General features: G+C 38.6%; 1 protein-coding gene across 1 annotated transcript in view; it reads right to left on the bottom strand.

Moving 5' to 3' along the window:
- ITPR1 (inositol 1,4,5-trisphosphate receptor type 1) overlaps positions 1-20,920 on the bottom strand; it is a 246,737-nt gene that overhangs the window by 15,426 nt on the left and 210,391 nt on the right. Inside the window, exons 56-57 of the mRNA XM_063291609.1 lie at positions 17,732-17,897; positions 13,990-14,150 (exon numbers count right to left, since the gene is read on the bottom strand). Of these exons, the coding sequence (XP_063147679.1) occupies positions 13,990-14,150; positions 17,732-17,897 (327 nt within the window). The remainder of the gene's footprint in view (positions 1-13,989; positions 14,151-17,731; positions 17,898-20,920) is intronic.

The following is a 20,920-nucleotide window of genomic DNA, read 5'->3' as shown; positions in this document are numbered from 1 at the left end:
CCAATCACTTTTTCTGCACTCTCTCATTTTGCTCCCACTCATCTATTTGTGTGATCTAACAGTGGAAATCCCTCCCCCAATTGCATTTGTCCAGAATATTGCAGTTTTTCTCCACATTCATCCCTTTAATTATCACCATTAGTGGAGTGTAATATGCCACTGTCAATGTATGAACTCTGACTTTCATACTTGCCCGTGGCAGTGTAGATGACATCAATTCATACCTTCTGATACACATTTTAGTTCTTACACTCATAATTAAACCTACTCCATTCCATAAAACCTGATCTTCATTCAGATTTATTACATCCTTCCTGTGTCTCAGTTTCCAACCAAACAATATATCATTTTCCCTTTTCCTTTTAATCATAATTTTATGCTTTTTATCATATACTCCTCTTACGTGCAATTTGAAATCTTTCTTATGCCTTTGTTGTCAACAGATGGGCCCATGGATATCAACCTTCACTACTCATCATGAAATTGGTCAACTAAAACTTTTACATAACTGTTTTAGTAACACAAAGAAAGGATATATCAGATTATCTAGACTGTTTCAGTTGGGTTTCAGACCTTGATTTAGTACTGAGACAGCCTTGGTTGCACTTGGTGGTGGTGCATCCATCCTTGTGCTCTCTCAGTGGCTTTTGATACTATCAATCCTTCTGAGCTGGCTCGGTGAGTTGGGGATGTTGGAAGTCCTGGCAAATCCAGCATGCCTCATTTGTATGTGAATTAGCATGTAAATTGAGTCATCCCACAATGCAACTCTGAGGAAGCTGTTTGTTGCCACTCCTACTTCCTCTTTCTCTCTTCTCTCCTTCTTCCACCCAGGGAGAAGCAAGTATGCTGCTCTGCTTTCCATTCATCAGGGCCATGTGCTCGGGCTTTGATGAAGAATTCTGTCCCTTTCTTCCACACAGCTCTTGGCAGCTGTAGGGCTGAGACTTTAGGGCAAACTAAGTATTTAGAAAGAAGAACGAAGGAACTTCATCTTTTCCACCAAGATGGATGTTACAGAAGCAACAATAAAGTCAGTAAGAATTCTTTTACTTATCTTAACCTAATCTGTCTAAGTGTGTGATTTTTTATGCTTGGGAGGGCTGAATGTGTAAGATCCATAACCTGTGTTTCTCTGACATGCTCATTGAAGCTGTCTAAGATAATTTTCTTTTTTCTGTGCCAGCTTCTCAGCTGTCTTATAAGCTCTGCTCCATTTCAGTGGTTCTAGCAGGCCACTAAATTGGCTTCAGGGGACTGGGGGCACAGCTTCACAGTAGTTCTTTCTTTCTTTCTCCAGGGCTGGTTCCAGTCAATGTTGGTTGAGGGGGCTGGGGAGATCCCTCCTAGGCCCCTCCTGTGTAGGGTGCCACAGGGTTCTACTCTCTTTTGCCTCCTTTTCATGATGATACTGGGGTTCTATCATCAGTGTGTTGATGATACCCAATTCTATCTTTTGACCCCAACCAAGTGAGGCTGTCAAGGTTCTGTTTCAGTGCCTGGAGGATGTACAGGTTTGGATGGGGAAGAAGTGTCTCTGACTCAATCCTACCAGACCAAGTGGCTGTGGGTATTTGGAATGCCCAGATCTGAATATATTCTGTCTTTGACTTTGGATGGGGTAGCACTTCCCCCTTCAAGGTTGGTGCAGAGTCTGGGGGAGTCTTTCTGGGCTCGCTGTTCCTGCTTGAAGATAATGTGTTAGCTGTAGCCAGGAAGGCCTTTTCATAACTTCATCTGGTGCACCAGTTGTGCCCTTTCCCAGATTCAGATAGTCACTCATGTCCTAGTCACTTTGTGATTTGACTACTGCAACACACTCTATATGGGGCTGTATAACACAAGGGCAACCAAAGCTCAATTTTATCCAAATATATGTAAGTTCTTCCATGCAAGTTAGGCTCTCTAATTTAAAGACAACCTTGCAAGCCAACGTATGACTGCCCATATCCCCCCAATAAAATAGTACTGATATTTCCAAGATAGTAAAAGTTACATGATTAAGCAATTCTACACCCAATCTTAAAGTTTTACGAGAGACATGTTTTTTTTTTTAGTCTTTTCTTTCTGGGCTGAAAAGTGCAGAATATGACTGGAGTTGAAAAGACTGTACGAGGTAGATCAACAGAATTTCCAGTTCCTACAGCATCCTGACTACATCACACACAAAAGTTAGGGGACTCTGCAGAGTAGAAATTCTTTTGGACTTAATTAAGAATTAACTCCTAAATTTTAAAGAAACTTCATACAAGGATTTTGTGGCAGTTCAAAAGCGGCTCCAGACCTGTCTGGCCAACTAATGTTGTAGTTAGACTGTGCTTGCTATAAACTGTAATACTTGAACTTCTGGACAATCTGTTTTCAACTGGTAGAAACTCTTTGACTCTTTTTGCTTTTCTGCTCCTGGCTCAAGCAAGCAATTTTGTTCAAGGCTGTAGCTCTCTCTCTCTCTCACACACACACACACACACAGAGCAAGTGAGCTCGAGCATGCAGCCTGGTGATTTGCATGCTGGCTGGTCCTATGCCAAAGGGAAGGGAGAATCCAACAGAAGCCTTCAATTTCACCCTGCTCACTTTGGCTAAGCTGCTGTGTGTGGGGGAGAGATCTACAATCAGTCAAAACAGCCTGGATCAACTCCAATTGAACTCCTGTGCAGCTTCTCTGCACTGTTTACAACCTTTCCCTTTCACAGACACTGCAGCAATGTGCAACTACATTTATAAATATTGAGTGAAAACTAAGTGACAAAAGTGCCAATACCTTTATATACAATATGGTGATTCCTTCCTTCCTTCCTTCCCCCTCCCTCCCAGAGATTCCCATCATAGTAACATGGGGGAGATGGGCGGGGACAAATTGGATAAATAAACAAACAAACATAGCAAGGGAATTGGTGTACTAATGTATGCTATATTTGTTTCTCAAGGAACTACAGCATCGGGTAGGATACTAACTAAATAATTTTTTTGCATTTCTGTGTTGATCAGATAGAAGGAATACTGATTGGCTCATAGTGATCTCAACCTATTCTGTGTGTTTTCCTGTAAAGGCAACTGTGAATTCATTCATACTGTTTTGGAGGCTTGGGGAAATAAAATTGGTGGTAGCAAGGAAGTGCTGTAAGGCCAGGAATCCCAGGGGCATCAAGATAGGCAATCAGTGTTTAACTGGCGAAATAGCTACCAGGAAGAAAGGATTAAAATGACCTGATGCACAGGAAAAGAGAAAGGCATGCTATAAGAGAAACATAACTGCTTAAAAATGGTGCAGATCAGTAAAAGAATGAGTCAATATGACCACCTAATTTTTATAACAGGCAGACCTGCAATTTTCAATCTGAGTTATATTTCTTTCTAAGCTAGTGTTGCAGCAATTCACAGTATAATTTTTAATGTAACTTATTTGTAGAAATTATTAATAATTCTATTTCAGCATGTAAGAGTTTATAATCCGTGTTTCATTAATCTTTATGGCAACCATGGGAACTTGATAACTAGCCTACTTACTAAACCAGCACAAAATAGCCCTTGAAATAAAGACAGAAAGATCCATATTTGTGGCCAGCTATGATAAAAGCAAGCAAATTGATTTTACGTATTTGATCATGCAAGTTGTCAGCTTTGTACACTATTCCATTTTTATCTTTGGTTAATGAAGCAATGGTACAACAGGATGACACAAAACATCAGTTTGCCATTGCAATTGTAGATACTGGCTATACCTCTAGAGGGCAGACAATACTAGATACTTGCAGGACGGACTTCTATCCTGCAGCAGCATAGGGTGGCACACCCAGTTTTTTAACCCAATTGTTACAGCTGTAAAATTAACTATGCACATTTAATCTCAGGCCTAATGACACTCTCTTTCCAGAACTTGTGGCCCAGTATTAATTACAAAATATTTTTTTACCTTGCTTCTACTATTATTAACATTGTAGTTATATGAAGTATTTATCTTGGCATTTGAGAGCCCACTGTGTATGGAGATATAATGCCAATGGATGGTACTGCAATTTTAGATAACTTTTTCTGCATCACCATATGCTATCCTTCCAGATTGAAGGATATATTGAAAAGAGTCCCTTTTGGGAGATGGGCAGTGATGAATTTGATTGATTGATTGATAAATAATTATTTATTAATCAAATTTATTTTGGTTAATATAGGCAAAGCACAAACAAAACATAATGGGCTGACATTCCCTTGCTTCTTTGTCCACAGAAACCAACATATGCACCTATCAAAAAAGACACATATTTCATTACTGGACTTGCTTATGAGGAGAACTGGTAATTTCTGCTCATGATCAGAAGCAAAACCACTTGAACCTCAGCTAAATATACCATTTTGCAGTTCGACAATTATTCAGATGTTGGAGCAATTAAGACTTATTTTCTATTGTGTCATAAGGATTTCCCTGCCTTTAACCTAAATTTTAAACTGTTCCTCATTAGTTCTTGCAAAAACTCAAGTATCACTATTGTTCATGTTGTTATTCTGAGCTATCAGTAAAGATGACAACGAAGTAGAGCTTTGATCAGAGTTTTTTCTTACAAATGCAATGCTGAAGGACAAAATAGAGCAGCTATTTCTTTAAACAGCTGCAGCTACTTAGTGCATACAACAAATTCCAATGAGTTTCTTCAATATTTAGTGAGCCACCTCATTTTGGGATACTGTCCCATAACCAATGGGTCTTTTCTTTATTGTTAAAATCCATAGAATGGCGACAAGGCCTCATGTGGCTCTACGTTCTGAAGGCAAAGTTCTCAGATGAGGTTCTCAGTGGTGACATTGCTCAGACTGGCAACTAAACATGAAATGAAGAAGACGACCACACAGGTGAGAGGAGAGAATTTGTATACTTGGCAATGAGAGCATATTAGAAAGTAGAAGTGCCTTATGCTTCTCATTTCTTCAGCTTACAGTATCATCCAAAGTGGAACTTTTACATTTTCTCTCATGATCAGATCCGCAAACTGTCTGTATTAAAAGCCACTGTCTCCTACTCCAAAGGGAAATGCTCTGATTACATTTATGTTCACTTCTCTGAGCACCTTGCTCTTCGAAAGCTTCCTGCAGAAGCTCCACAAATTTTAAGACCATTTAAGATCAAATACCTTCTATGAGGGACATACAGTGATTGCTTGTGTTTGTCAGGCTAGCAGCGGAGGGCAACTAGTGGTACATGAACCAAGGAGTTACAAACAATGGATGGATCTAATATTATACGCAGAGCCATCTAGATCTAATCACCCCCCATCTTCCTCTCCTGAAAGGCTCAGGAAATGTAATAAAACATTTAACTCATAAAACATTCAAAAATACACAAACAAAACAATGAAGCATCCCCCCCCTTTCTTCATTCATTTTTTTCCCCTTTTATGTTGTCTTTTTAATTATTCTAAACATAAGGCCAAGAGTATATTAAAGGATGCCAATGAGGAATTGTTAGCAATTCAAAAGAGATCAAACTAAGATGGAAGGAGTATACTGAAACACTGAACAGTAGATGTCAAAATTGAAGATACCTTAGAACACATTCCCTACTTACAAAAACCTCTAGTACTAGAAGATGAAGTTAGATCAGCACTCTGGTCATTACCAAGTCAGAGGGCTGCAGGAACTGATGGAATACCCACTGAAGTATGGCAAACAGCAGCAGAAGAATCAGTCCAGGTTCTAGCCAAGCTATGCCAGCAAATCTGGAGAATGACACAATGACCAACTGATTGGAAGAGATGAATCTACATTCCAATACCAAAAAAAGGAGACTTAGCAGAGTGTGCAAACTATTGTACAATATCCTTAATTTCACACACTAGCAAAATAATGCTTAGGATCATCCAATTCAGGTTAGAACCCTACATGGAAAAAGATATGTTCAAGATAGCTTTAGAAAAAGCAGAGGAAGACAAGATGCACACTGGATAACTGAGAAGGCCAAAGAATACCCAAAAGAAATCACCCTGTGCTTCATTGATTATAGAAAGGCCTTTGATTGTGTTGATCATGTCAAGCTGCGGAATGTGCTCAAAAAAATGGCAATCCCAGAACATCTCATTGTCCTTGTGAGAAACTTATATTCAGGTCAGAAGGCCACAATATGGACAGAACACATTGAAATAGGTTGACTCCAGTTTGGTAAAGGATTGCAGCAAGTCTGTATACTCTCCCCTTATTTATTCAACCTCTATGCTGAATATATATTAATGGAAACTGGATTGGAAGATGATCATGGTTTTAAAATTGGAGGAAGAAACATCAATAACCTGTACTATGCTGATGACACTACCCTGATAGCCAAAAATGCAAAGGATCTGCAAGCTCTAATAATAAATGTGAAAGAGCAAAGTGAAAAAATGGGACTGAAGTTAAACATAAAGAAGACCAAACTAATGACAATAAGTAGAACAACCAGCCGTAGAATTGACAGTGAAGATATCAAAGTGCAGGAGTAGATGATAGAAAAACTAAGAACATTGACTCATAAAGTTCTTACCGTATGTGGTCAATATGCTAATGTACTAAGTATGGAAAGTACAGTACACAAGATGTACTTGAACTCTTATTATAGGAAGACAGATTTGATTAAATAGGTATGAGATCTGATGAGATAATTTAAACTTAATAATACACCTTATATAAAAGGAACTACAATTTGCTTTGGAAAAGCAATTTTGTCCCTTCATAGAAATAGATGAGTAGTTAATTTGCATATTAAAATATCCACATCAGCATAGAAATCCAAGGGAAGGAAACTTGGTGAAATATTTAAAAGCATCAGGGTTAAAATGTGGAAGAATGAATAAAAGCAGAGAGACATGAAATATTTTTTTCTTTTATTTCCTTTTCTCCAAGAGGATTCCTACAATTTCAGCATGGGAAAAATTAAAGTCTTTTTGGATCCTACTGTACTTATATGTATGTTTTTGCTAGTTAGTTAGTATAATAAAGACTAAAAACTTCAGCAAAAGATGATTCCAGCAATAGCTTATGCATGGGTACATCACCACAAAGAAGTATAAACTATAAATGCTCAATTTTGTGCTGTTTTTTGAGAGGAGAAAGCACACATTTCCCTGTGCTCCACAAAGCAGAAAATTGATTATTTTGCCCAATTGATAACATCTTGGACTTTTTCCTTTATATTCAATTTTCTTTGGGTTTCATCTGACTGACCTTCTTCTTTAATTAGCCTATATGTGGATAATTTTTCATTATTGCATACATTTAGAAATAATTTTATTTATGATAAAAAAAAATCCTCAATACTTTTCTTCACTAGATTTTAATTTACTGTTTGCTGATCCATTCTAGCTGAAGTGCACTGGCTTATGGTAATGTTTTTCTAAAGGGTCAAATTTATATATTTAATATACCATATGGGTTGTTATATAAGTGACTTTGTACTTATTCGAACAGCATTATTTTAAATTCAGGCATGCTGTTATTTAGAAGATACTGATACAGCAATTGTCGGAAAGCCATCCTTTGTTCCAGGCATATTTTGTATGCCCAAGACCCCCTGGATCATTGATGAAATTCCTAGGTTAACAAGACTGTGTGATTGAGGGCAATACTTATGGCCTCAGTCTTAGCACAGGGCTACCTCTAGCCCATTATCGCTGTGTGGCATTTACAAAAAAGAAGAAAGAAAGGAAATATTCCAGGAGAAAAAGTGTTCCCAAGATATATTGCTGAGTTGAAACATTCTCCTATAACCTTATCAATCTACACCATCATTTTTTTGTATAAAAACAGATGCTTGTTCAAACTTTTCTTCCAACAAGTATAGGACAGGAACATGAGCAGACACAATTCTAATTCTAATCAGACTGTCAGATGAATGTATGAAATCTGCTAAAGTTATAACCTGGGGGAACATCCATCATACAGAGAGGTAATTTATTCCTTCTAATGGTTTCTACTGTGTGTACCTAATTGCAGACTTCCACTTCCACACAACTATAATTTGTAACTCTTACAGATCTAGGTGAGGAATTCTGCACAAATTTGAAAACACATACACAACACTTATATAATTCTCATACTAATATTTGGTACATATATTGTCACAAGTATGGATATTTTAGCTGCTGATATTTTTGTTCTTATACGCTAGGGAAAATTATAGACACAAACGTTTTCATTTCATTACATATATAATTCTCATGACCATGTCTTTTTGGAGTAAGTTCCTCTGAATGCAATAAAAAAGTTGCAGAACCAATTTTAAAACATGTTCCATGTCCTAATTAAGTCAGGCATTCTAGGCAAAACCTTATTAGGATAATCATAATCCTTTGAGTGTTGGCCACTGGGTCAGGAGGGTCTGGGGGAGCATATTCAATGTCTCTGTGAGGATTACTCTTGACACCTGGTGGATAACATTGCACAGATTCATTCTGAGTTGGACTCCAGCTGGGCAAGTCCTTGTGATGTTATCTGGGAGGAGTTCAATCCTGTCAGTTATAAGGGAATGGACAGAGTCCTCGGCTCTGCAGGCAGTCTGCAGAGTGTCTTAGATCCATGCCTTTCTCTGCTGGTCAAGACGTCCAGAACGGTGTATGTGGTAGGATTCCTTGAGAGAAGGGCTGGTTCCACCATCTTGGAAAGAGGGCATGATCCACACTCTCCTCAAGAAATCATAGCCAGAACCCTCAGATCTGGACAACTTTCATCCAGGCTACAACCTTCCCTATTTGGGGAAGCTTGTTGAGGTTATTGGCCTGCAGCTCCAGAGGGTCACGGAGTTAGTGATTATCCAGGCTCTCATTCAGTCAGCTTTCAGACTGGGATATAGTATTGAGGTAGCTTTGGTTGCCCTTGTTGATGATCTCTGGCTGGCTCATAATGTGGGTAGTGCATCCATCCTGGCTCTCCTTGGGTTGAGAGTAGATGGCACTGTTTTGCAGTGGTTCTCCTCCTTCCTCTGCAGCCAGTTCCAGTCAGTGTTAATGGGGGGGAGAGCGGTCTAATCTGAGACCCCTGCTTCACAGGGTCCCTCAGGGCTCCTGTCATGAGTACTGACGGTGAGCAGGAGGGGGCCCCTATCCAGGGCGGAAAACGCATGCGTAGTACTGAGGAGTTAAGCAGCCATTCAAAGAGACACAGATCAGACCCGCCATAACTTTTGGGCTTTATCTGTCTGGGTTTTCCCACGCTTCTTCAGTTTGTTAGGATTTTCTGTCTAATGTAGCAGTAATAAACACTAGAGACCTATTCCTTGTCTCAGCGTGGTTTCTGGCTGTTAGGACAGCTCCAGTTTCTCCCATCCTTTTAAACAACTACATGAATCTGCTGGGGGAAGTCATCTTTCAGCATGGGGTGTACTGTATACAGTATACTGATGACACTCAATTGTATATTTCTGTTCCCAGCCATCTAAGTAAAGCTGTCAAGGCTCTACCCCAGTGTCTCGAGGCTGTGAGGGTCTGAATTGGGAAGAATAGGCTCAACCTTTCCAAAACTGAATGGCTGTGGCTTTGTCTCAACGTTTTCAAGACTGAATGGCTCCACAGATCCTGGAACTGGAGAGATTTCACCTTTGAATTTGGGTGGGGTTGCACCTTGCTTGAATTCTGTGTGCAATCTGGTCCTTCTGAACTCACAGCTCCTGCTTGAAGAGCAGGTAGCAGATGTTGTTGGGTGACTTTTGTATAGCTGTCTTGTGTACCAGTTGTGCCTGTTCCTGGATTGGGGGTCCCTGCTCATGTTTACTTATGCCATAGTCACTTCCAACCCTAGAAGACCATTCGGAAGCTTCAATTGGTCCAAAACACAGTGGCGTCAGTAGTTATGGGCATCTCTCATTATGCCCACATTACACCTCTACTCTACAGGTGGCACTGGCTCCTTGTAGGCTTCCAGGTATAATTCAGGTACTAGTTATCTCCTATAAAGCACCACATTGCATAAGACTGGGTTAACTGTGGGATGGCCTGCTCCTGAGAGTATAGTATCTGCCTGTCCCACATGTTTTGACAGGAAGGGCACACTCTAGGTACCTTCACTGAAACAATGCCATCTTCCCCCAAACATATGGCTGGCCACAACCCAAGAGGCCTTTAGGAAGACAGTTAAGACCTGATTTTTCCCCCAGGCTTTCAGGTCATGTTGAGCTGAGTATTCAAGTGATGAGTTTGTAGAAGTGTTCAGTTCTGTTTGCCATTTTATTGTTTAGGATCTTTTTATCAGCTATGCTGTGATTATGGATTTCTTTTTTTAGTTTTTGTACACTGCCCAAAGTCACAGTTTGAGTGGTATTATGCATAAATAAGTAAATAAATAAAGTATATACCACTAGAGAAAGATTGTAACAACATTTCTCTTCTTTGCCTTCCCTTGATTAGGTATCACCTCAAATCTAAAGTACATAGTCTGGGAAAACAAAACAATACCATACTAAAGAACAAGGATTTTGCTAAGCATCATATATTTATAGAGGCAAGGCAATTAATTTATTAATTTATTAAAGAAGCTGAGTGCTTCATTAGAAAAATCCAAATTGGTGCATAACTTAGTTCAGTTTGAGAATCTGATTTTTTTCAGTGCCCACGATAGCTAAGACAAGTCAAGTGCAGTTACTGGTCATGTGGTTCCTGAGACAACCAGCACAGCATATTTCTACTGATATTTGGACACACAGCTTCTTTCCATGGAAGGCAAATCTTGTTGAACATGGAGTATCTGTTTTCTTTAAAGCATTTTGTTCAATAAAAAGCTCTGCTAATAATTGCTTGCTTGACATTTTCAAATGTACTTAGAAAACAGGCCAGATTTCTCTTAGAAAATTCTGCTAAATTGCTGTGTGAATAGTTATACAATTAAAGTTTTAAAAAGGCATGCTATTTTCTGTGACAAAAGTTCCTTAACATGTGCTATCACATGTTTACAAAACCTTTCTCAGTTATATGCCATTACAAACGTAAAATTCAATTATTTTTACAGGCAAGTGCTTTCTGACTTAAATACAAAATTACATTCCAACAAAACTTTCTAGTCCTACGAAGACAAGATAAGATGACAAGTTCTCCTACCCCATTAATCTACTGTCAGATGACTACTCACAACATTTTTTAAAAGAAGCTATTATTTAGGGAATACTCAGAAGTAGGACACAGACTTAAATGAATTCAAAGCAGAATGGATTGCATAATGAGAGATTTTAAGGCGATTTCTCTTCTAAGCCATTTAATATATGCTGCATGATGTATCTTCCAAGGGCAATTGCATGTATTTTATAACAAATGCAGGTAAACATTCAGCTGGAATTGTCATCCAGACAGACTAGTGTTGAGGCAGAAGACATAAGAAAAGAAACACACCATCCTGACCAGTCAATGCTTTAAGCTGATCAGGAAGCTGAATTCTGCTTTCAGGATTAAATGAGCATTTGGCAAAACAAAGGCATTGTGCCTCTAAAGGAGTTTACAAAAGATTCTTTAAAAATAAATCCTTAAGTTGACATACAGAAATATAAACAAACAAGAAAGATATCCTGTTTGCTAGAAGGCAAGTCTAAAAGTAAAAAATAACAAGGCTTATTTAGCTCAGTTTGGTTCCCACAGATACATTTTTAGAAATTTAATAACCCCAAAGATGAAGATGATGGCAGCATCATTATTTGATCACTGCATTTTGGATCTGTTTGAAGAATCCTTTGACCAAATAATTTAGTATTAAATTATAATTTTTCTTAGATGAATTTAACCTTACCATTCTCACAAAAGGCATATTGGATCATATTCTGTGATAAGAAAAACCAAAATATAATTATAGTTAAAAAAGAGGTATATTCAAAACGGATTCAATTTAATTGGAAAATGCAACATTCTTTTAGGAATTATTGTTTATAGTATAATTATTCAAGGATGGCATCTGGGATTCATAAAAATTCAAATGCTACTCAATGTTTGGAGTAGGTCTAAGAGCAACTTGAGAATACTGTATTATCCATCCAACAGATGGGTGAAGTGATGGAAGGGAAGGAGGGAAGGGGGCCAGGTAAATAGTTTGGGTGGTAGTTTTATGAGTGGGGCATCTAAGGAGCTGATTTAACCCAGAATCACCTGCTTGAGTATAACCTAGGCTAGATGGATAGGGAATTAGGTGGTGGAGGTGCTGGCCAGTATTTTTTTTGATCAGCAAAAAGGAGATATTTTGCAAATCTTACTGTATTTGCTAATGCCACTGTTAAGGCAACCCATTTCCTTCTAGGAAAAGAAGTTTGGCAAGACTATCTAAACAGCCTCTCTGAAGAAAGTTAGCAGCCCTTGGTGGACAAATCTGCTCAAATTTGAAAAAAGCCAGACTCCAACTGGACAGCGCTAAAGGAGATGATTGAGGCCTTGTCTTGGGAAATCATATGGGAATAATTTTGAGTCCCAAGGAAGCAAACAGAGACCCCTGCAGTGTCAATTCTGCCACTTCCCAATTGGATCCCTGCCCATCATGGCTGGTTAAGGCCTCCAGGAGGTAGCAGGAGCTGGATTCAAGGAATATTAAATGCTTCATTGAGTGAGGGGGGAATTTCCATCACCTCTGAAGAAGGCTATGGTGCATCCCCTGTTCATGAAACTGTTGCTTGATCCAACTGTTTTGGACAGCTTTAGAGCTATCACCAACATTCCTTTTTTACAAAAGGTTGTGGATAATGTGACCCTGAAACTGCAGAGAACCCTAGATGAACCAAATTTGGATCTTTGGCAGTCAGGTTTCAGGCCAGAGTACAGCATGGAAACTGCATTGGTCGTGCTTGAGGATGGTCTATGAAGAGACTGGGATCAGGGGATGCAATCTTTTTGGTCCTCCTTGATCTCCCAGTGGCTTTCAATTACCATCAACTATGGTATCCTTCTTGACTGTCTCTGAAGGATTACAGTGAGGGGGGGGGCAATGTCTTTCAGTACTTCTCCTTCCTGAAGGGGTAGTTCTAGTCAACAATTGTGTGAGAGATCTGCCCTGAGAACTCTACTTTGTGGAATACCTCAGCATTCCCTCCTTTCTCCACCCTTTTTTTAACATCTACCTGAAACCACTGAATGAGGTTATCTACCAGCATGGGGTTCAGTACCACCAATATGCTAATAATACCCAGCTATACATCTGGTCCCCAGGCCAAACAGGAGGGAAATCATTGACTCAGTGCCTTGTGGCTACCAGAATTTGGATGGGGAGGAACAGACTGAATTCTCAAAGACAAAATGGCTTTGAGACCATGAACCTAATAATTCCAGGGAAATTCTATCTCTGGACAGGTTTCTACTCCTCACTAGAGGTAGCCTACAATTTGGGGATTCTCTTAGACTCAAGCTGCTGCTTGAAGGGTTTGCAGAGTTACATCTTGTTGGATAATTGTGACCATTCTGGGACCGGGAGGCTTTGCTCATAGTCACTCATAACTTAGTCACCTCCTCTTTGGATTACTATAATGCACTTTACTTGGGTCTGCCCTGGAAGACCATTTGTAAGCTACATCTGATACAGAATGTGGTGGCCTAGGCAGTTGTGTGTCCTGATATTCTCAGGTGACCCCATTGCTTCAGGACCTGGTTGCCAGTTGGCTTCCACTTGTGATTCAAGGTGCTGGTGCTATTGCTCTTATGGGATTTCTGTATCTGTTGTGCTGAAGTTACACAATAATTACCCAATTTTTTCCTCCTTTTTATGAGCAAAATGTGAAGTGCTGTATGAAATGGCTTTGCAAATATATCAGACATTGGAAAACAGTAACCGGTATTGTTGATCAAGGGGAAAAAAGGTTTAACCTTACACATCCACATTATTTTGTGACAAATTATTAATTATTCTGAAGGACAACATTCTCTCTCAGGAAAAAAGAAGATAAAGAGGCATGCATCAGTGCTCACTACAAATCTTCTAAAACCTTTATAGAATGTGAATTCAGCCTTTCTGGCATTAGAAGCATTGAAAGAAGTATAGACAAGCCATATTTCATGAACAGTATGGCAAACTCACCTTTATCATTTCTGCTACATAACTCTCAGGTCCTGTATATTCTGTAGAGTCTTTTACTTTCACCAAGACAATGAAGAATAAGTAGTGCCACATATTGTGCTCCTCTTTAATGTGTTCTTCAAAAGTCACTGTCTTGTTATCAAATTTGTCTCTTTCCAGACCTAAAGAGGAAAATGAAACACAATAATCGTATTTAAGCTTCTAAAAAGGAAAGGATATTTCCTTTTCCTGGGGGAAAAACAAGTTGTAGAAAACATTTTTAAGGAAATCTTTAAATGACATGTGCCCCATCATTTTCTGGAAACCAAGTGTTCTTTTATAGAGCATCTGGTCTCTTGGCCAAAGTCAAATGCATGGCAGACCTCCCATTATGGACACAGAATACTTATGTGCTTCTTACTATATCATACGGTGTAAACAATAACACAGCCACTGAAACAAATGTTAGTTTCACTGTCTCAATGAAATCAGTGGGGACTGAACCAATCGTTAATAAACTGGTTCAATGCAGGGACCTCTGCACTGACAGTCATTAACTTCGGTTACACACATTCCCAGGTTCAGCTTATGGTCTCTCATGCACACACTCGCAGCCTGTTGAGGCATGTGGATCTTGTAAACCTCTCCCCCACCCCCTTGCTTTCTACCTGGGTTTTCCAGATAGTGCAGCTAGAGCAGATAAGACACAAAGCCCTGGTCAGCAGCCAGGAAATAGTTACAGACACACACAAATCAGTTTCAGCTGAACACTGAGACACATCAAGTTCTTTGGAATACATGGAGACTCAGTGAATTTAAAGTACCAGCAAAACTTTACTGGTTACAATGTACACTTGCTCTCTCATACACATGCACACATGCTCCCCACTTTACCCACGTCCTTCCCAAGTAGGCTGCCAGGCACTAGCTAGAGGAAGGGAAGCCACCAAGTCTGGGTCCAGAACAACCCAAAGAGTGGGTGGGCTACAGGACCCCCTTTATCCCCAAACGTCCTTGCTTTGTTGATTCACAAGACTGGCAGCTACTCTGGCCTTGCTGATGTACAAGTCTGGTACCTGTTGATGGGATTGGGGGCTTTCCCCTGTGCTCAGGCCCAGCTTCCTTTGTCTGCTTCAGGTGACATTTTTCCTTTTGTTCCTTAACAACTTGTTTCCTTCTATTTATTTATTTTATTTATATTTCAAATTCTGTCACTGCCCATCTCACTCAGATCTACCTCCCTGTAATGGAATGTGAGAATGACCTTGGAAGCAGGGGGAGGGGGCAACAGGGGAGAGATGCTCCCTAGGGAACAATCTGATAAAAGGGGAAAGAACCTGCAACTGAGTAACTGGCAGAGAAAGAAACTTAGAAAGGGTTTGCCCTAACTTGGCGGGCAGTAAAAAGAAATGGTGGGAGATTGGTTCTTTCAGACCTGCACGATTCTGTTAATGTAGCCTAATAATAAAGTAGAATTAGCACATCTGGTCATGTTTCCTGTCTGGTCTACTTGGGAGGCTGACATCCTCTGATGGGATATTTTAGACAAATTCCTGTCTTTTGTCCTCTCTGCTTAGTGCCTGCTTCATCTTTAGGTTATGGCAATTTCAACCTAATCTCACCTTCAAAATAATGAATACTGGGCAAGCAAAGCCCCACCACTCTTATGTCATGCCCACCATTTTGAAGTCAGTGTCTGTCACTGTCAGCATCCCTGGTTCAATAATTTTGACAAGGCTTAAATGAACCAAAAGTGTGTGCATACACAAAAACAATCAGAAGCAGATCTGTTTTCTCTTTCAGCTCAAGCTCAGCTTTCCACAATCTATCTGACAGAAATCTACGAGAAAAATGAACACTCTTCAGTACAGTAGCTTGTGCTGTGCCTCCTTCAGCACTTCAGACTGGCATAAATTGTCCCCTTCATTCACACACCTGCTTATATATATATATATATCTAAATGTATATTTGAATTCATTCATTCATTCATTCATTCATTCATTCATTCATTCATTCATATATATATTTATTTGTTCTAGCTGCCTCTCAAAAGAACCTTTTAAATGTTAAAAAAAACATTCAAAAAGGAGAATAGAATTAGATTATTTCAATTATTACCATCCAGTGAAGGCTGTGCACTGAAGCAGTTTCTGCAACCAGAAGGAAACATTTTCTTTGATCTCCAAACACAGTTGGAGGGAGAATGTTTGACCACATACGCATATGTTTTCATATAGTGCACTCACTGGTTAATCGGGCTGGAGCTACTGGATTCCACTGAATTTTTTTTAAAGACAACCACAGTAATATAAAACTGTTCACAACAGGTTTTTTTTAACTGTTTCAGAAAGCACTGTATGATTTTACTGTTCTGAACATGCAAGACTATCTATAGATTGTAGACATTTTTTTCTGTTAATGATAAGATTCAGATGAATACTGCTTGGCCCCTACACATTTTCAAATGTTAATCACGCACTGTATTTTCTGATCTACACACATTTTTATAGAAAATGAAGTCTCCCAGTACGTAGAGAAAACATAGGCTTTCACCAATAGCTGAGGACTGATTATTTCTGTGTTGATGTTTATAGGTTTGAGAACATTAAGAACAAACATAAGAACATAAGAAGAGCCCTGGATCAGGTAACTGGCACATCTCCTCCACCATTCTGTTTACACAGTGGCCAATAAGACGCATTTGGGAAGCTTACAAGCCTGGGCTAGATGGTGATAGTATCCTTTCAAAGTTGCTTCCAGCAACCAATATTTAAGAAGGTAGTAAACAACTAATGAATCTGTCCATCTTCCTTTTAAAGACATCAAAATTGGCTGCCATTCTCACAACTAGTAACAATGAATTCCTCAGTTAAAAGAAAAATGTTTTTCTTCTATTAGTTCTGAATCCCCTTGTATCTGATTTCAAAGGGTGACCCCAAGTTCTAACATGGTGAGAGAGGGAGAAAAACTTTTTTTGCCAAGTTACATTTTATGTACTTTTATTATGTCCACACTTCCCTATTTTCATTTGAAGCTAAACAGCCCCAATTGCTGTAGTTCTTCCTCATGGGGGTGGGGGGGAGGTTGCTCCAGCTGCTTAATGACATGGTTGCCCTTGAAATTTTCAGTTCTATAATATCCTATACAGTATTCCAGGTCTCACCTTATATTTGTGCAAGGCATTATTACATTGGCAGTTCTATTTTTAAGTCTCTTCCTAACTTTTCCATGCATGGAATTTGCCTTTTTTACAGCAACTAATCTCTGGCTTGACATTTTCATTATGTTGTCTGCCATAATTCTCTTTATAATTCTCTTTATAAGTCTCTACCAGCTCAGATCCAAAGTACAGGTACAGTCTGGATCGTTTGATGCCCCTGGCAAACACTGCTGCCATGTTGCTCAGCCCTAACTGCAAATCTTTTATGTTAATTAAAAAGCATTATCTCAACACCAATTTCCAGGGGACCTTACCTTGTACATCTCCCTAATGTTAGAACTGCCCATGTATTCCTACTTTTGCTCCTGGTTTTAACCACTGGCCAATCTGTGAGAAAACTACCATCTTGTCCTATGGCAACTGAGTTCAGTAGCCTTCAGAAGGGACTTTGTCAAAGGCTTAACATTACATGGCCCCTTACAATTTATTCTAAAAACATTCATACAATGCTGATTCTAGCACAAAAATGTGCATTCCTTTTGGGGAATGGAGACACTCCTGTATTTGCCTAAAATTGAACTCTTGCTGGTCCTTATACTTACCACAAATAAAGCATGTTGTTTTCAAAATTTCTTCTTTCTTCTGTTTCTCACTTCTTAGGTCAGCAAAGGTATCAATAATGACTCCAAAAATCAGATTAAGGACAATAATGATCACCATGAAGAAGAAGAGAAGGTCATATATCACTCTTGCAGCAAAGAGAGGTTCCTAAATGCAGATCGTTTTTGGATAATAAATGGAGAGTATTAAAGAAAAGAAAGCTACAAACAGGAATATTACTTGATGACTGCACATATATAGATGCCACATACACGCTGGGCTTTTTTTAGTGGCAAATAATTTCTATTTTGTAGGTTTTATTTTCTATTTTCTCTTTCCTATTTTTATATACAATACAAACCACATTAAACTTGTGGATTATAAGACAGGGAGTTAAGACATGGGTGTGTGATATATTTTGTATTTAAACATTACGCAATGTTGTTGTATTTAGAAATAAATATATAAGAAATTATTGTGGTGATATTAGAGGTGTGTTGGGTGGGGACGTGAGCATATGTGAACTTTGTATGCAGGTAATGCTGTGTTGTTGGCTGAGTGCCCAAATAATCTGCAGTGAATGTTTGGTAGACTGTATTATGCAACAAGCATGGATCTGAAAATTAATGCATCAAAGATCAAGGTACTTGATTTCGATAGGGAAAACAGAATGAATGAAAGTTAAATGGTAAAAAACTAGAGTGAGTAGAGAAATGTGCTTATTTTGGCAGAATGTTTATTAAAGATGGGGAAAGGGATAGATATATCTTAAGATACACAAATGAGATAGTATGTTGCCTGTTGCAAGGAATGAATGTTGAAAGAAATGAAAGTGAGTGTGTGTAAGAGCATGCTTTGGCCTACTTTGCTATATGGAAGTAAGAGTATATCAGAAGAAACACAGAAGTAAACTGAATGCAGTGGAAATGGGGTATTTAAGTGTGTGGTAAAACAAGATGAAAGGGTCAAGAATGAAAAGCTTAATGAATATGGATTGTTTTTGAATATGGACTGAATACAAATGTGAATTACTAGTATAAAAGATATACAATGAGGTGGTTTGGACATTTAGAGAGAATGAATGAATTGAAAAATAAATATATGAAGGAAGAGTGAATGGGTCAAGAGAAAGGGAATGACTGAGAAAATCAGGGCTGGATGGAGTTGATGAGATCCTCAAAAAGAGACAGGTAAGAAGTTAAGAACGAATTGCATTGTATGAAGTAATGTACAGACATATAAGCAAGAATGGTTTGAAAGGGTAGAAATATATGAAGAGATAATAGTAAATGGTGTTGGTGCAAACTAGATTAAGCTATATTCCCTTCCTTTTTTTTTCAATCTCATGCCTTCAATTTATTTGGTTTGATATTGCTTATTGCTTTTCTGTGCTGTATATAACATTGCTTACTCTGAACATGATGGGCATTTATGCATGTAATAGATACCACAATTCTACCCTTAGTGCTAAAACTTTTGATTTCTCAAGACAGTGTAAACCTGAGTGTAGATGAATGAGTGTCTTAAATTTTAAGAAAATGGATATTAATAACCAGAGAAGTGATAAGTAAAATCCCATAACAGGAGAAACTAGTGGGAAATGGAGCTCAAGATGAGTGGGAGTTCCTAAAAAAGAAAATACTTAAAACACAATTCGAATTAGGAAGAAAATGGAAGGCAGCAGAAGGCAACATGGCTGCCCAAAAGCTTAGCAAACTGAAAGCAGAAAAGGACAAGTACAGGTGCTAGGAAAAAAGGCAGGTCATCAAGATAGAGTACAAACAGCTAAGAATTGTAATGATGATGTCAAGCTCAGAAGAAGCTTGGCAAAGGATGCTAAGAACAACAAAAATGGGCTATTCAGATATGATCAAAATAAAAGATAAAGAATCGTTGTATTAGCTGCTCAGTGAAGAAAGAAAAAAATAAGATCCATGACGCAGTTGTAAAGGAAAAGGATGAAGGGGCAGGATTGAAATGTCAAAGTGACACAAACATAGTCAGGAACTCTGCTTTGAATTACTTTAAATCTCCAAGGCCAAATGAATCGCATCTAGTTTACCAGTGGAATTTGCTGATGGTCTGTTGAAACCTTTATGTATTAACTTTGAGAAATCCTGGAGAATGGGTGAAATGCCAGATGACTGAAGAAAAGCAAAACTGTTCCTATCTTCAAAAAGGGAGGAAAGGATGATCCAGAGAGCTAGAAACCAGTCAGTCTCACATGAATACTTGGGAAGATTCTAAAATGATCAGCCTGTAAGCACCTTGAAAACAATGCAGTAATGATCAGAAATCAAGCATAAATTTTGCCAGACTAACCTTATACCAGTTTTTGATTGGGTAACTTCTTTTGCGGATTATTGGAATATTATAGATAAAATGCATCTTGATTTCATAAAAGCATCTGATAAGCTAACCATGATGTTTATTAAGCAAGATAAGTTAAGTGTGGAATGGATGGCATGACAATTAATTGGACACACAACTGATTCAAAAACCATATGCTTCATCAAACTGGAGTGAGATATTGGGTAGAGTGTCAAGTTCTAGGGCCTGCAGTCATCAATACTTTTATTAATGACATGGATGAAGACGTGGCACAAAACTTCTATTTTAGAAGACAAAAATAAGTTAATGCAATCTTAAATGCTTAGAGAAATGGGTTAAAAATAACAACATAAAATGTAATAGAGACAAATGCAAAATTCTTCTTTTAGGAAACAAAAATCAAAATAGGGGATTCCTGGCTTGGCAATGCTATTTGTGACCAAATGTGGAACAATAACTGATTGTAAACAGCATGATACAGCTACAAAAAAGGGCAAATTCAATTTTAGGCTGCATCAACGGAAGTATAGTTCCCAAAGCACAGAAATAGATTCATTTTATTCTTTGTTGTTTATTTTTCACCTTGGTTATTATGTGCAGTTAAGAAAAATTCAGATCAATTGGAATAAATTGAGAGGAGGAGGAGGATGACAGGAGACTTGAAACTAGGTTCTATAAAGAGAGCTTGAAGGAACAGGAAATTTAAAGCCTTAGGAAGTTAAAACAGAGGGGATGAAATAGCACTTTACAAGCACCAAAACAGACATCACATAGAAGAACACCAAGATGTGTTTTCCACTGCCCCAGAGCTCAGGACATGGAATACCAGATTTAACATGCAAGAAGGCAGATTCCTACAT

Source organism: Candoia aspera, chromosome 2, assembly GCF_035149785.1.
Source record: "Candoia aspera isolate rCanAsp1 chromosome 2, rCanAsp1.hap2, whole genome shotgun sequence".
NCBI classification, from domain to species: domain Eukaryota; kingdom Metazoa; phylum Chordata; class Lepidosauria; order Squamata; family Boidae; genus Candoia; species Candoia aspera.
Note: the sequence above shows the minus strand (reverse complement) of the source record. Positions and strands in the feature narration are given on the sequence as shown.